The sequence below is a fragment of the Lathyrus oleraceus genome, chromosome 5, assembly GCF_024323335.1.
Source record: "Lathyrus oleraceus cultivar Zhongwan6 chromosome 5, CAAS_Psat_ZW6_1.0, whole genome shotgun sequence".
Taxonomy (NCBI): domain Eukaryota; kingdom Viridiplantae; phylum Streptophyta; class Magnoliopsida; order Fabales; family Fabaceae; genus Lathyrus; species Lathyrus oleraceus.
Window position 1 is genome coordinate 492,584,383 of NC_066583.1, and position 16,081 is coordinate 492,600,463.

At 34.3% G+C, this 16,081-nt stretch overlaps 1 protein-coding gene across 5 annotated transcripts; it reads left to right on the forward strand.

The window, feature by feature from the left end:
• Positions 1 to 12,322: 12,322 nt before the first annotated feature.
• LOC127085671 (basic leucine zipper 24) lies at positions 12,323 to 14,976 on the forward strand. Of its 5 annotated transcripts, none has more exons than XM_051026165.1 (4): positions 12,323 to 12,545; positions 12,908 to 13,027; positions 13,775 to 14,364; positions 14,491 to 14,976. In XM_051026165.1, the coding sequence occupies exons 2-3, from the start codon at positions 12,998 to 13,000 to the stop codon at positions 14,360 to 14,362; spliced, it is 618 nt and encodes a 205-aa protein (XP_050882122.1). In that variant the 5' UTR covers positions 12,323 to 12,545; positions 12,908 to 12,997; the 3' UTR covers positions 14,363 to 14,364; positions 14,491 to 14,976. The 5 variants fall into 5 exon arrangements, with proteins under 5 accessions (XP_050882122.1, XP_050882124.1, XP_050882126.1 ...); XM_051026169.1 differs by lacking the exon at positions 12,908 to 13,027 and adding an exon at positions 13,434 to 13,677 and having other exon boundaries at positions 12,327 to 12,545; XM_051026168.1 differs by lacking the exon at positions 12,908 to 13,027 and adding an exon at positions 13,445 to 13,677 and having other exon boundaries at positions 12,327 to 12,545.
• Positions 14,977 to 16,081: the final 1,105 nt, after the last annotated feature.

Sequence of the window (16,081 nt, forward strand, 5' to 3'; positions counted from 1 at the left end):
AGATCTCGTTTCATTTTTTTCTTCCATACTGTTACCAGAGCACAACATGAGACCAGGGCCCATAAGATAGAAATGCATGTTTGGGGCTTAAAACCTCAAGTGAAATTCAGTGTTCAAAAAATCTATTTCCATCTAAAATCATTCTTTGTTTGGTAAAGCTTAATTTTTATCCATTAACTAGTTTTGGTTAAGCAAGTTTAAGTGATGCGATAATGATTGATAAAATGTACATGCATTGAGTAACTCTGATAATTGATTACTTGAGTGAGCTAATTTTTTTTTTATATAAAAAATTTAGTTAGATCGCTTAATTATCAACTAAATAACAAAATAACTCAAATTCATTTTTTTTCTTCAATAAACTGAAATTTGATCCAATTCCAAACCATCACCTCATAAACCATTTCCAATTCAATTTCAATTCTTCATCATCAAACCATTTTTTTTTCTTTCATAAACCACTTTCAATTTGACTAATTTTATTAATAATCGATTTCTATTCCACCATCTTTTCATAAATAAATTCAATTTCAATTCATCATCCAACACCAAAAAAAAATCTTTTATTTCAAAATAAACACAAATTATTTTCTCCAAAAAAAAACATTCAATTTCAAAACAAATTCATTTCATTTACAACTTCAAATCACTTTTTCAAACAACTCAATTTCAAAACCATTTTTCTATTTTAATAAAAACTTGGGATGAAAAGGAGATAATAAGCGTACGCTTCACTATTTCTCAAGAACTCGAATAATTGGCGTACGCCATATTGCACGAGTTTTTGTCATCCGATTAAAAATAATCATACATTTTCAAATCATTTCTAAAACTTCAACCTTCACTTCAAAATTATACCATTCAAATTATTCAAACCATTTTTCCAAACCATCTAATTTCAAAAGAATTTTCTCCTTCAAAAATAAAATTTGGGTTGAAAAGGAGATAGGAAGCGTACGCTTCTCTATTTCTCAAGCACTCGAATAATTGGCGTACGCCATATTGCGCGAGTTCTTGTCATCCGATCAAATCTTAAAACTAACACAAATTCAAATCATTTTCCAATCAACTCAATTTCTAAAGTTTTTCTTCTCTTTCAAATATAAATTTGGGACGAAAAGGAGATAGAAGGCGTACGCCTTACTATTTCTCAATTACTCGAATAATTGGCGTACGCCATATTGCGCGAGTTCTTGTCATCCGACTAAACCTTAACCTTACACATTCAAATCATACTATTTCAAATCATTTCTACAAATTCAAAATCCTTCTTATTCCATATTCCAGATGAAAAGAGGATAGGAGGCGTACGCCTCACTATCTTTCGATTATTCGAATAATTGGCGAACGCCACATTGCTCGAATCTTCGTCATCAAATTAAAACCTTAATCCTACACATTCAAACCTCATTTTCTAAGTCAATTCCAAATCCTTTTTTCCACATTTCAGATGAAAAGGAGAATAGTGAGCATCCGCTTCATTATCTCTCGATTATTCGAATAATTGGCGTACGCCATATTGCTCGAATCTTCGTCATCAATTCAAAACCACGATCGAATAAACTCAAATCACACCAAATCCAAACCTACCAAATTCAAATCCAAACTATTTTCCAAAGCAAATACCAACATCTAAACATATCTTTTTACAATTTAAACCTCGGATGATAAGAGATGGGAGGCGTACGCCTCACCATCTCTCGATTATTTGAATAATTGGCGAACGCCATATTGCACAAATTATCGACTTCCGACTAAAACACGCTAAATAAACTTGGATAAAGGAATAGGTGGCGTACGCCTCGTTATTCCTTGAATAAGCAAGTAGGAGGCGTACGCCTCACTACCGTGCGTATTCAACATCCGCAAACACAACTTTCAAAATAATTCGAATGAAAAAGGAATAGAAGGCGGACGCCTTATTATTCCTCGAAAGAATTGGACGATTGGCGTACACCACATTGCTCAACCTTTCGTCGTTCTCCAAAAAACATCTCCAACAAATCAAACTAACTTCTCGCCCCCGAGCGATCGAAACCAAACACCCAAACACATCAATTCAACATGTCACCCCCGCGTGACCAAAACCTCTTCAAAAGAACACTGTCAATCCTTTCTAATGCGCATAACAAACCAGTGCTAGAGCCTCCCCGAGAGTAGACAACGCCAGCGTTTAGCCGTTAGAACGCCGACCTACACAGTCGTTCATCAAAACAAAACCCACCAAATATTCGTAGTAGCCCGAACTACGAATGCTCTGATTTCCTTATTGCACTATAAGGATACGTAGGCAGGAGATTGCTGTATCTTCGCGAGCACACTAATAAAAAACCTCCCATTTCCCCCCTCCTGAGGTCTTCATCCATATCTATCATCAATTCTAATCACTCGAACAATCAGATAAACAGTCAATTAAACAGTCAAATAGCAAAATCAGACTAAGAGGTTCCCGTTGAGTACAACGGACGTAAGGGGTGCTAATACCTTCCCCTTACGTAATCGACTCCCGAACCCGAATATGGTTGCGACGACCATTGTTCTTATTTCTAAAGGTTTTCTCGATATTTTCCTATTCCTTCATTGGAATGAATAAAGTTCGGTGGCGACTCTGTTTCGAACATTTTTTTTCCGCGTCCTATCGCGAGGGATCGCATTATCACTCATTTTTTGAGGTGCGACAGACTCAGCTGTCGTACCCCAATTTTGTCCGGGCATAATTTCTTTTCAAAATTAATTTCAGTTTCATTTTTGCATCATACACATAACATGACACACATTTGCATCATGAATAAATGCCGGAAATATCAATCAGAGGAAATATTTTTGAGAATAAAAAATCGATTGAAGTGTCAAAATTTGAAGAAAAGACTGTGATTTATTTAATTTTTCGAATAAATTGTACTCAATTTTTAATTGGTAATTTTCCTTTTTTTTTTTTTAAATTAAAATAATTAATTAGTTTTTTTTTTTTTTATATTAGTTAGATTTTTTTAAAATAGTAGTTTTTAAATAATAGTTAGTTTGTTTATAAATATTAGTTAGATTTTTTCTTTTTTATTTTAAAATATTAGTTAGATTTTGTTTATACTAATAAGTTAATTTTAGTTTTTAAATATTAATTAGTTTTTTATGTTAGTTAGATTTTTCTAGAAATATTACTAAATTTTTGTTTATAATATTAGTTAATTTTCTTTTTTTATATATTAGATAGAATTTTTTGTAATAATAATAATATATACTCTACATTGGATTCCCTTAACACAAAAAACAAAAAAACAAAAAATAAATAGATTCAAATTCCCCAACGTCTCTCTCCATCCACTACTAACAAACCTGCCCCACTAAAATCCCACTACCTCTGCTCTCTCGTACCAAGAAAAAGACAAAAAGAAAAAATAATAAAGTCCCTCTTCTCTCTCTCACACTCGGACAATTCCCACTGAGAAAACGTTTCCCCTCTCACACAATTCCCCAAGCCTCTCACACACGCTCAGACTTTTCCTCTTCACTCTCACGCTAACTAGACTCTCCTCTCTCACGCTGCTTCCACGCTCTCAACCTAGCAACCTCTCTCACAAAAAAGCACTCTCTCACTCTCAGACTCATATCTCACAAGAAAATCCCTAAAAACCCTCTTCCTCGCCATTACCATTCTTCTCCACTAACCCACAACACCTTTCATCACTTCATCCGCCGAAACCCAAATCCGTCTCCTTCATCTCTCAAAATCACCTCCCTCCGCCTTCAAAACCCTTATCGCCGCCGCCACCATCTTCAACCCCTTCGCCCTCACCGGAAATCACCATCCACCTTCAAAATCCCAACATTCACCTTCCATCAAACCGACCGCCATCACGATAAATCCCTTCCGCCTCCACCGTTAACTCTCAAACCACCACCGCGATTCCACCCAAATCCGGTAACCCACTCCACCGGCGAAAACCCCACAACCTTCTCCTGGCCGCCGATTCCAACCTTCAAAACCCTTTCGCTCAAACCATCCCAAAACCCTCATCGGCGACTTCCACCTTCCACCCTTCGCCACCGTCGAATCTCTCTTCAAACCCTCACCATCAACCTCCCTCTTCAAACAACCCACGAAACCCATTTCGCACTACCATTCCCGTCAAAAAATAATTCTTGTTTAAAACTGCTAATTAAAGTTGGTTGCTGTTAAGTGTTGGGAGTTTTGCAGGGAACTTCGGAGTAATAGCGATTTCAGAGCCAAATAGAGGGAGAATCCGGAAGGCAGCAAGTTTATTATTCATTTTAAGACGATGTTGCAAGCAGCTCGTGAATAGCGTTGGTTCGGTTTCGGCGTCATCTACTCTCTAGCTCAGTGCCAGCAATAATCACGCTATAATGTCGGTTTGGTCCTCTTCTTTTCGATTATGAACCTGGGTTGAATGTCTGTTCATCTTTTTCTTATGTTTAAGCTATTTTAAATATTGCTATGTTATGTTTTAGCATGCTGATTTTGTTCCAATTTGGTGTTTAATGTACATATGCCTATAATGTTAAGCATAACCATTACATTCTATATTATTGTGAATAGCTTGTGTTGTTATTATTGTTGATATGCCGATATCGAAATCGGATTTATGATGATGGATATTCGGTGTTGATGACCAGGTCGCAGGTGTAAAGTTTTAGACCTGTACGTTGATTTTAGCACTTTTAATTAGTTGTTGGGGCTGTTAGATCTCGTTTCATTTTTTTCTTCCATACTGTTACCAGAGCACAACATGAGACCAAGGCCCATAAGATAGAAATGCATGTTTGGGGCTTAAAACCTCAAGTGAAATTCAGTGTTCAAAAAATCTATTTCCATCTAAAATCATTCTTTGTTTGGTAAAGCTTAATTTTTATCCATTAACTAGTTTTGGTTAAGCAAGTTTAAGTGATGCGATAATGATTGATAAAATGTACATGCATTGAGTAACTCTGATAATTGATTACTTGAGTGAGCTAATTTTTTTTTTATATAAAAAAATTTAGTTAGATCGCTTAATTATCAACTAAATAACAAAATAACTCAAATTCATTTTTTTTCTTCAATAAACTGAAATTTGATCCAATTCCAAACCATCACCTCATAAACCATTTCCAATTCAATTTCAATTCTTCATCATCAAACCATTTTTTTTTCTTTCATAAACCACTTTCAATTTGACTAATTTTATTAATAATCGATTTCTATTCCACCATCTTTTCATAAATAAATTCAATTTCAATTCATCATCCAACACCAAAAAAAAATCTTTTATTTCAAAATAAACACAAATTATTTTCTCCAAAAAAAAACATTCAATTTCAAAACAAATTCATTTCATTTACAACTTCAAATCACTTTTTCAAACAACTCAATTTCAAAACCATTTTTCTATTTTAATAAAAACTTGGGATGAAAAGGAGATAATAAGCGTACGCTTCACTATTTCTCAAGAACTCGAATAATTGGCGTACGCCATATTGCACGAGTTTTTGTCATCCGATTAAAAATAATCATACATTTTCAAATCATTTCTAAAACTTCAACCTTCACTTCAAAATTATACCATTCAAATTATTCAAACCATTTTTCCAAACCATCTAATTTCAAAAGAATTTTCTCCTTCAAAAATAAAATTTGGGTTGAAAAGGAGATAGGAAGCGTACGCTTCTCTATTTCTCAAGCACTCGAATAATTGGCGTACGCCATATTGCGCGAGTTCTTGTCATCCGATCAAATCTTAAAACTAACACAAATTCAAATCATTTTCCAATCAACTCAATTTCTAAAGTTTTTCTTCTCTTTCAAATATAAATTTGGGACGAAAAGGAGATAGAAGGCGTACGCCTTACTATTTCTCAATTACTCGAATAATTGGCGTACGCCATATTGCGCGAGTTCTTGTCATCCGACTAAACCTTAACCTTACACATTAAAATCATACTATTTCAAATCATTTCTACAAATTCAAAATCCTTCTTATTCCATATTCCAGATGAAAAGAGGATAGGAGGCGTACGCCTCACTATCTTTCGATTATTCGAATAATTGGCGAACGCCACATTGCTCGAATCTTCGTCATCAAATTAAAACCTTAATCCTACACATTCAAACCTCATTTTCTAAGTCAATTCCAAATCCTTTTTTCCACATTTCAGATGAAAAGGAGAATAGTGAGCATCCGCTTCATTATCTCTCGATTATTCGAATAATTGGCGTACGCCATATTGCTCGAATCTTCGTCATCAATTCAAAACCACGATCGAATAAACTCAAATCACACCAAATCCAAACCTACCAAATTCAAATCCAAACTATTTTCCAAAGCAAATACCAACATCTAAACATATCTTTTTACAATTTAAACCTCGGATGATAAGAGATGGGAGGCGTACGCCTCACCATCTCTCGATTATTTGAATAATTGGCGAACGCCATATTGCACAAATTATCGACTTCCGACTAAAACACGCTAAATAAACTTGGATAAAGGAATAGGTGGCGTACGCCTCGTTATTCCTTGAATAAGCAAGTAGGAGGCGTACGCCTCACTACCGTGCGTATTCAACATCCGCAAACACAACTTTCAAAATAATTCGAATGAAAAAGGAATAGAAGGCGGACGCCTTATTATTCCTCGAAAGAATTGGACGATTGGCGTACACCACATTGCTCAACCTTTCGTCGTTCTCCAAAAAACATTTTCCGACAAATCAAATCAAACTTCTCGCCCCCGAGCGATCGAAACCAAACACCCAAACACATCAATTCAACATGTCACCCCCGCGTGACCAAAACCTCTTCAAAAGAACACTGTCAATCCTTTCTAATGCGCATAACAAACCAGTGCTAGAGCCTCCCCCGAGAGTAGACAACGCCAGCGTTTAGCCGTTAGAACGCCGACCTACACAGTCGTTCATCAAAACAAAACCCACCAAATATTCGTAGTAGCCCGAACTACGAATGCTCTGATTTCCTTATTGCACTATAAGGATACGTAGGCAGGAGATTGCTGTATCTTCGCGAGCACACTAATAAAAAACCTCCCATTTCCCCCCTCCTGAGGTCTTCATCCATATCTATCATCAATTCTAATCACTCGAACAATCAGATAAACAGTCAATTAAACAGTCAAATAGCAAAATCAGACTAAGAGGTTCCCGTTGAGTACAACGGACGTAAGGGGTGCTAATACCTTCCCCTTACGTAATCGACTCCCGAACCCGAATATGGTTGCGACGACCATTGTTCTTATTTCTAAAGGTTTTCTCGATATTTTCCTATTCCTTCATTGGAATGAATAAAGTTCGGTGGCGACTCTGTTTCGAACATTTTTTTTCCGCGTCCTATCGCGAGGGATCGCATTATCACTCATTTTTTGAGGTGCGACAGACTGGCGACTCTGCTGGGGACAACAATTTTTTCCGCGTCCTATCGCGAGGGATCGCATTATCATCATTTTTTTGAGGTGCGACAATATATATTAATCTTATTTGAGAGGTTCCTCCACAAAAATACAAAATTTGTTGAACTTGATTTAAAACGAAAATCAATTATATTGGACAAGAAAGAGGGAAGATTGTGATTTTGTCATCCACATATTTTGTGAACATCTTTTATTTGGTGTTCATCCTCCATAACACATATGCAACAAATATGGTATTAATTTTCACTTATCGAAGTTGTTGATATAACGTCAACTGAGTTATTATTTTTGGTAGTTTTTTTTTCTTATTTGGAACATGAATGTGAGTTCAATTTCATATGGGCGTTTGATAAGGTTAGGTAGTTGTTCGCATATAAAAAGTTGATTTTTAAATTTGCAGGTACTAGGTAAGAGATTGCGTCCTACCTCCAAGATCAAATATAAATTTCTATCTAGGTAAGACAATGAGTCATACTTCCAAGATCATTATTTAAAAGTTCCTAAAACCATGTCCATATATCCTTTCTCCCCCTTTAACAACTGTAAAAACTATTTTCATTGTTTGGTCATTAGTATCTCTTCACATTGATGTCAATATTTGTCCTTCATAAAGACATTTTAAAAAATGTCCATCTAGTCCAATCACGGATCTGCAGGTCTTGCAATTCTCCTTGCATACATGTTGCATAACATATGTATAATCTCTGAAAATGAGACATCTTATCTTGAGTCGGTTGAACATTGATCTTGACTGTTGAAACAAGATTTGTTCTTAGAATTTTATGCCAAAAGTCATAAATTTTGTGGTATTATTCTAAGAATGAACCATCTACCATGTCTCTAATTACTCACGTTACCCCTGATTTTCTTTGTCTTGTTTACACATACATTCCACTTCCTTTTAGATTTTTCCTTCATCTTAAGATTACCTTTCAAAGAATTTTGAATCCTTTTACTTTTTAACACTTCGTAGTCATCATCTTAACACTATAAGATATGCTAAAGTTGTGAATGACCCTGACTTTCTTCAGGTCTCAAGAATTCTCATTCGATAATTTGGCACAATAAGCATTCCACTCACATCCTTATTCACAACTAACCATAATTATTTGTTTGTCCTTTTTCATAAACTTTAGGGTTTTGCCAGACTGGGTTGCATAATTTGTGATTACTTCCTTATAATCAAACTTGGTAGAAAAATAGGTTCCTAATTCTCATTTATAATCTACCATGTTTTCTACAATTTGAAGATTGGGTATTTCTTCCTATTTGTCTCACCTTCCTCGTCAGTTTTATACTCATTTTCCGAGTCTTTATTATCATTTTCACTCTTATTAAAATCCTCTTTGTGCTTGTGTTTTTAGTAGTAGCTTATGTATCATGAAAATATTCTAACACATTTTCCATATCCTCTTACATAAAATCATTACTACATTAAATGCACCATCATAATTAAAAATCACATCATCATTACTTTCAACACAAACAATCTCACATTCATTCACTCCACCTTTATTCATTCCACCTTCATTCACTCCACCTTCATTCACTTTATATTCACTAACCCTAGTTTCATCACCTATTGCGCCTTTGACAACTTCTTCATACAATTTGGAAATCTCATCTTCTCTGTCATGGTTTACAACATCCATAAGGTTTATATCTTCTTCCTCTACATGACCATCATAGTACTCAAAATGAGATAATGAATGTTATACAAAACCATCAACACTAAAGTGAACCTTAGATAAATCAGTAATATCTTGGTCTCCTTTGTCATCACCCTATATAGGCATATCAAATATTGGATCCTTGTACTATATAGTTCTAAATTCCATTTATCAACATCACATTTCAACTCTAAAATAGTACCTTCATACTTTTACAATTCATCCTCTATAAAGGAACCAGTGTGATGAATAAAGACATGAACAAATTCATTCATTTTTTTACTTAATAACAACACAATACTTCTTAACACAAAATCATATTAACAAGCATCAATTGGCATTAACAAGCCTAATATAGAGAAAAACCTACAACCCCATATATAGATTAAAACCTAAAATCTAGCATTCTACATTCCAAACATATTACACGAACATATGTGCTTGTCTTCTTCCTTCGTCATTGATTCTTTATTTGCATACATCTTCGTTCGCATACAAACTTGTCTTCTTCATTTGTCATTGATTTCATTCGTATACCTCTTCGTTCAATCAATTACCTAAGTTTTTCAAACTTTCTCTTGATTTTGAGACATCTCATATCTGACTCAGCAAACAATAAAAAATGCATTAAGTGAAATTTATTTTCCACTCATTATTTTATTTCCACATTGTCATACCCTAAAATTTCCCCTACCCTTCACATTGATCATATAGGTCACTAACCATAAACATTTGCATATCATCACGAGCATTCATTTCATTTGAATAAGCATGGTTTGACACAAGGCGACACGTGACTTGAATTCATGTGTTTCTGGCGCATGGGTGGTTCGATTTTTACATTCATTTAATTATGGTTCAATTCCATTTACAGGTCGCATCAGTTGGATTCACCAATCCATTGCAAATACGGTCATCGTTTCGTCGTCATGTCAATAATTGTTCTGATTAATTCTAACGTCGTATTAATTTCAACTTCAAATTAATTTTTGAAGTTTAAGTTGATTTCGTGGTTAGAGTTGATCTTTGAAATAAATTTGGTTTTAGAAGTCATTTCGTTCTTTTTCGAATTAATTTTGGAAATTCAAGTTGAGTTGGACGATCCGAGTTGATTATTGAAAAGTTGAATTGGTTTTAGGAAATTTAATCGCGTTTTGCATTGAGCCCATTCATTTCTTTTTGTGAAGCCCATTTGTCCACATATCCATTGTTAATTCAAATTAAAATCCAAATATCCATACCCGTTTTTGGCCAAGTATCCATTAACCTTTTTTGTTATCCATTTTTTCACAACTTTGAAATCCAATTATCCAAACTATCCATTCATTACCCATTTAAAATAAAAATCCATTTTTTACAAGTTTATCCAAAGTTGTAGCCCATGTCCATATCTAACCAAATTCAATTACAATGAACCATTATTAACCCACACCAAATGCCAAGTCAAATTCATTATTTTCTAACCTTATCAGCACAAAACGACGGCACAAGCCAACACGTGAGCCAAAAGTTACAAAATCCAAACTACTTCCAACAGCCGCAGTGAAACAGAAACGTGAGTCGCGAGCAAGTTGTCGCTACGCGAAAAATACATAGTCGTCATCGGTTTTTATTTATTCCAAAGGAAAGGGAAAATATCGAGAAAACCCCAAAGAATGGTCATCGCAACCACGAACAGGTTCGAAAGCCGGTTATCCAAGGGGAAGGTATTAGCACCCCTCACATCCATGGTACTCCATGGGAACCATCTAGGATGTTTGCGCTTACGTGGATGTTGTTTATCGAATGTTTGCTTGCCAAAGGTTTACGGAGTGGAGGTAGATTTTAAATTAGTGTGCTCGCCAAGGATTGGGTCCTTGTGCCTACGTATGCCCACTTGTTGAAAGTGGGAAATCAGAGCCCCGTAGTTCGTGGGTTTTAAAATGTTTGTTTGTTTGGTTGATTTTATTACCTTGAAGAAAGGTTTTGACGGTGTCGCCCTAATGCTCAAACAAAAGGTTTGAATGCATTGAATTTTTTTTTTAGGTTTTGAGAAAGTGTTATTGATTTCAAATTTCACTAAAGACTATGGATAAAGGAAAATACCTTGAACTACCAAGCCAAACGTCTTGAGTTCGAAGCATTTAGAATGAGTGTAGGAAAGCTTCAGTCTCATCCCTTCTTTACCACTTAAGTCTCGTGACGTATAATCCTAATCGCCATTTATTGTGTTTTTGAATTTGATTTAGAAAGGTCACTTGACGTTGGATCAAGGGTTTGTTATTGAGTTTGATTTGAAAAAGAGACTGCTTGACGTTGGATCAAGGGTTTAATTATTGATTACGAAATGGTCAGCGCTCCTAATGCCTAAGGAGCAGCTATAAAGCAATAAAAGAAAGCAAGTACAAGCATACATGAGAAAGAGGAGGGGGTACATGTAAAGTACAAGGGAGTACAGGAAATAAAATGTCTCATTGTCAGGTAGCCCAAGAGAAAGCTGTGTGTGTGCAATTGTGTCATAAACTAGAAAGCACATAAAAGATTACAATTCTTCTTGAATCTTGAATGCTCCATCCATGTTCGGGTTGAATATTTGTCCAAGGCCTTTTGCAAGGGTCCTAACAACAATCTCTAAGTCTTTTCCCAATGTCCTTTCCATGCATAGGAATTATCTTCTTTTTGTATTTTTTAAGTCTTTACCAATTTTAAGTTGATTTTAGAATGAAGGTGAAGAATGTACAATATGGAATATTAAGCAAAATAAAAGCAAATAAAGTAAATGACAAAAAATAAATGTTAGGGACGGAAATTTAAAAGTTAGAAATTAGAATGCGGAAATTAAAAGTTAGATGCGAAAATTAAAGAGTTAGAAGATTTTTAATTGACTTTGACTTTTTAATTGAGTTTGACTAACATATTATCCAAAAAAAATCAAACATAAGTCGGTTGAAGAAACTGTAGACTAAAATGAACTTTTTTAGACGGAAAATAGTATTATGCTAAAATAAAATTATAAAGGAAGAAAGTGTCCGAGTAAAAATATTATTCATCCTTAAACAAAGAAAAAAAAGTTAATAAAAAGTTTTTAATTTTAAATAAAAAATAACATATAAAACAGAACAACTGCTTTTCAAAATAACAAGTACAATGTCAACATATTGCAATTGTGTATCCAGAATAGTCTAAATTTTTTAGTTTTTTCCATTTAGTTTTCTCTTCATGTGTCTATTTTTAAAACAACTAAAAACTAGAATGTCGACATATTGCGACTTTTTAACTTCTCCCACCCACATTCTCAACTAAAAACTAGACATTTTGCACACTCATCACACAAAATCTGAACTCAAACACAAACCTTTGAATTTGAGCAACATATAGAGTTTTTTTGGAATTTTCTATTACCATGATGTTCTTATAATCTAACAATCTAGAAGCTACTTTATAAACCATCATGATTCATGCTGCCACCAAAAGCCAGGTAAATTATTCAACTCTCTAGTCTCTAATTTTCTATTATATATATGAATGAATATTTAGACTCTTTCAAATGATTCTTGATGAATTATTCTTCTGGTATAATGCTATTATTATTATTATTCTCTCTTCCCTATCATCTTAGTATTTTTATTTTAGATAAAGTTTTTTCCTTTATGCTAAATTCTGTATTATCAAGATGAGAATCCAACTGGGTAGTTTTTAGTTTGGTCAATTAAGCTGGTTTGAGAATCACTTTTACCCCTTCAACATCTAAATTGCAATTGCTTATTTGATTTCTTTATATATTTCTTGATCATGACTACTCAAATGAATTATTTCTGGATATTTTTGTTCTATGTATAGGCTTCTTTGCATATATTCTATACCAAGTCATTGCGAGGATTTTAAATTGGGTTCATCGTCTTTGAGGAATTGCAAGACGGGTTACGGCATATGACCCCAAATTTTCTTCGGTTAAATAAGGTCGTATAGTAGCTTTGAGCTTTGATACAGTTAAACCATGACTAGATAGGGTCCATAGTTGTTTTGTCAGACATGACTTGTATAGAATCTACGTAAGGTCTTCAAAAACTTAAGACGTCTGTAATTTGAATTGCGACATAACTGAGTATGCATCCGTCGTATTTGACTACAATTCTCTTGATATCGATCACGACGAGACCCGAGTTGTTATCGTGATCGCTATTTGAAACCTTGTCATAGCATATGTTTGGCATAAAGTTTGATTTGTTATTGGTTTGGTCTTTAGTATTGTCAATTAAGCTGGTTTGAGAATCACTTTACCTTTCATGATCAAAATTGCAATTTTTTAACCATTTATTTATATATTCCCCCTTATCAGAACTACTCAAATAAATTTTCTTACTAGTTTTTGCCTAGGTATATGCTTCTTTGGATATATTCTACAACAATTTGGAGTTTTAAATAAAGTCCACAAGTGTGATTTGAACCACTACATATCTAGTTTTGATGTTGAAACTTCAAAGTTACTATAATTGATACTGCATTGGCGGTATTCGTATTCGACTGCGATTCTCTAAATATCAAAGTTCGTGACACGGCCACAACTTTTATCTCGACCGCTATTTATACCGGGTCGTTACATCTGTTTGGTATATGATATAATCTGATATGAGTATTTGATTTATTATTTGTTTAGCCTTTTTTTCCATTTGATAGTTAATTTGAAATTTCCGATGGATGTTGCAGATATGTTCTTCTGTTGAAAGTTTGAAGCTAAGTTTCAATCAAGCTAAGAAAGAAAAAATGGATGATGGAAATTCGGAGGTTTCTGATAAACTTTCAGATAATGTTCTATTTTCGAATCCAGAATCATGTAGCAATTTTCAAGCTTCAACATCTATGAACATGGATACTGAATTATCTAAGAGCACTACCAAAACATGCACTCACACTCACACATGCAATCCACCTGGTTTCGATTTCGATGATTCTATTCATACACACACGTGTTATCACACGCACACTCGAGTTTTTGCATCCGAAGATGACACGAATTCGAGGCCAAAAAGGAGTTTTGGCAATAGAGAAGCTGTTAAGAAGTATAGGGAGAAGAAGAAGGCACAGACAGCTTATTTGGAGGATGAAGTTAAGAAGTTGAAACTTGTGAATCAACAACTTGTGAGGAAGTTGCAAGGGCAGGCGCTACTTGAAGCGGAGTTGCTGAGGTTGAGGAAGATTTTGGTTCAACTTAAGGGGAAAGTTGACTGTGAATTAGGTTCTTTCCCTTTTCAAAAGAAGTGTTTCTCTTCTAGTAACAACGATGCTTCTGATTGAAGGTGTGTCTATTATTCGATACGTGTTAGAATCCAACACTAAAAACACAAGTGTTGTGTCTCTATTTGTGTCAATGTTTTATAGATGTTTGGTGTTTATAAAACTTGTCATTTTCCATCCACTTGCAGGATCGTCGTCGGCATCATCTAAGGTTAACACTTGTGCGTGCGAAAACAACATGGACGCATGTCATCTGCATATCAAATTAGATAACTATACCGACAAATATCTTTTGTGAGTTTTTGATCTGTTGTTATCTATCTATATCTACCGATACATAGTGATAATATATCAGTGTCGTGTCTAGTGTCTCTGGCTGAGTTGTGACAATGTTGTATAGATTGTTGTTAGAGATTAGATTTGTGGTTGCGAGATCATACATAACCTTACCTAATGAAGCAATGAAGCTTGATTTGTATAATGTATAGAGTATGTATACAAGGATGAGTTTTTTTATGTTTTTTGAAATTTGTACAGTATACTAGCATGTAAGAAGTGTTTTGCTTTTAGGTGAATGAACAAAGTTCCTTGTATGCCAAGTGTGTTCTAATGAAGTCCATGTTGGATTGCACACATGTTTCATATCATATATGATATGTCTGATTCTGCATTCATTGCAAATAAAGTTCTCAGAACAGTAGGTTATATAAACTATCATTTTAAGATGTATGGATGATGAATCATAAGATATTTCTATGTTTCAATTTATTTTTTCGGTCTATGAGCTAGATAGTCGGAATTTTATCTTTTAAAAATGAATAAATGAAATATCGCGAGTTCGAATTAACAATCTCATGTCTTTCACTATTATTAAGTGAATTGAATAGACGAGATTTTACGTTCCACATCTGAGTACTAAATAATACGATAAAACTTGTAACTATTAATATAATTTTCATTTTTATTGAGATAATGTCTGAGAATTTTTTCTGCCATCCCCTAACTTTAATCAGGCACGCTCCAACTTTTGATAATACCTGTATTATCCTTGACAAAATTTTAGCAAAAAAATACGCATGAAAAATCAGGTAGAACAAATAAAATTTCCGTGATAAATCAAAAAATCTAATAGTGTATGTTGAAAGTCCGATATACATTTATACCAGTTTTTTTTAAAAACCGATGTGTGGAAATTTTTTATCGGTTTTTTAAAAAACACCATGTTGTACCTGATTTTTTGTAAAACCTTGAAAATTTTGGTAGTATAAAATCATCGATTTTTTAAAAAATCTCCTCCATTTATCGGACTTTTATAGGAACTACAAAATATCAAATAGTGTAATTTCAACGGTTGAGATTTTGACGAGAGTTTTATATGTCTGTGATTGCACTGACAGTTGTGTGTGGTCCAGAATGAATCCAAACTTATATAAATAGGGATCATGTGTTGTTAAAAAGAACATTTTAAAATGCCTCACTCTTTGTTTATAACATGTGTGTACTTCAACGTGGTGAAACCTCCAGTTGATTTTGGACTCTCGAAGAACACCACATACCTCACTCTTCTGAGATCCAAATTGAATAATATGTTTGCAGACACCGATAACAGAAAGGAGATAAGAGCGAGTTTCGTGCACCATAAATTGATACCGATAGATGGTGAATAACGACCATATTGAGCTGAAGACTGATGAAGATTTGAAGGTTATGTGGAGAACATGTCATTGTAGGATAACAAAGGGACCGATAGAGTTCGATGCGACAATTTCTAGATCTATC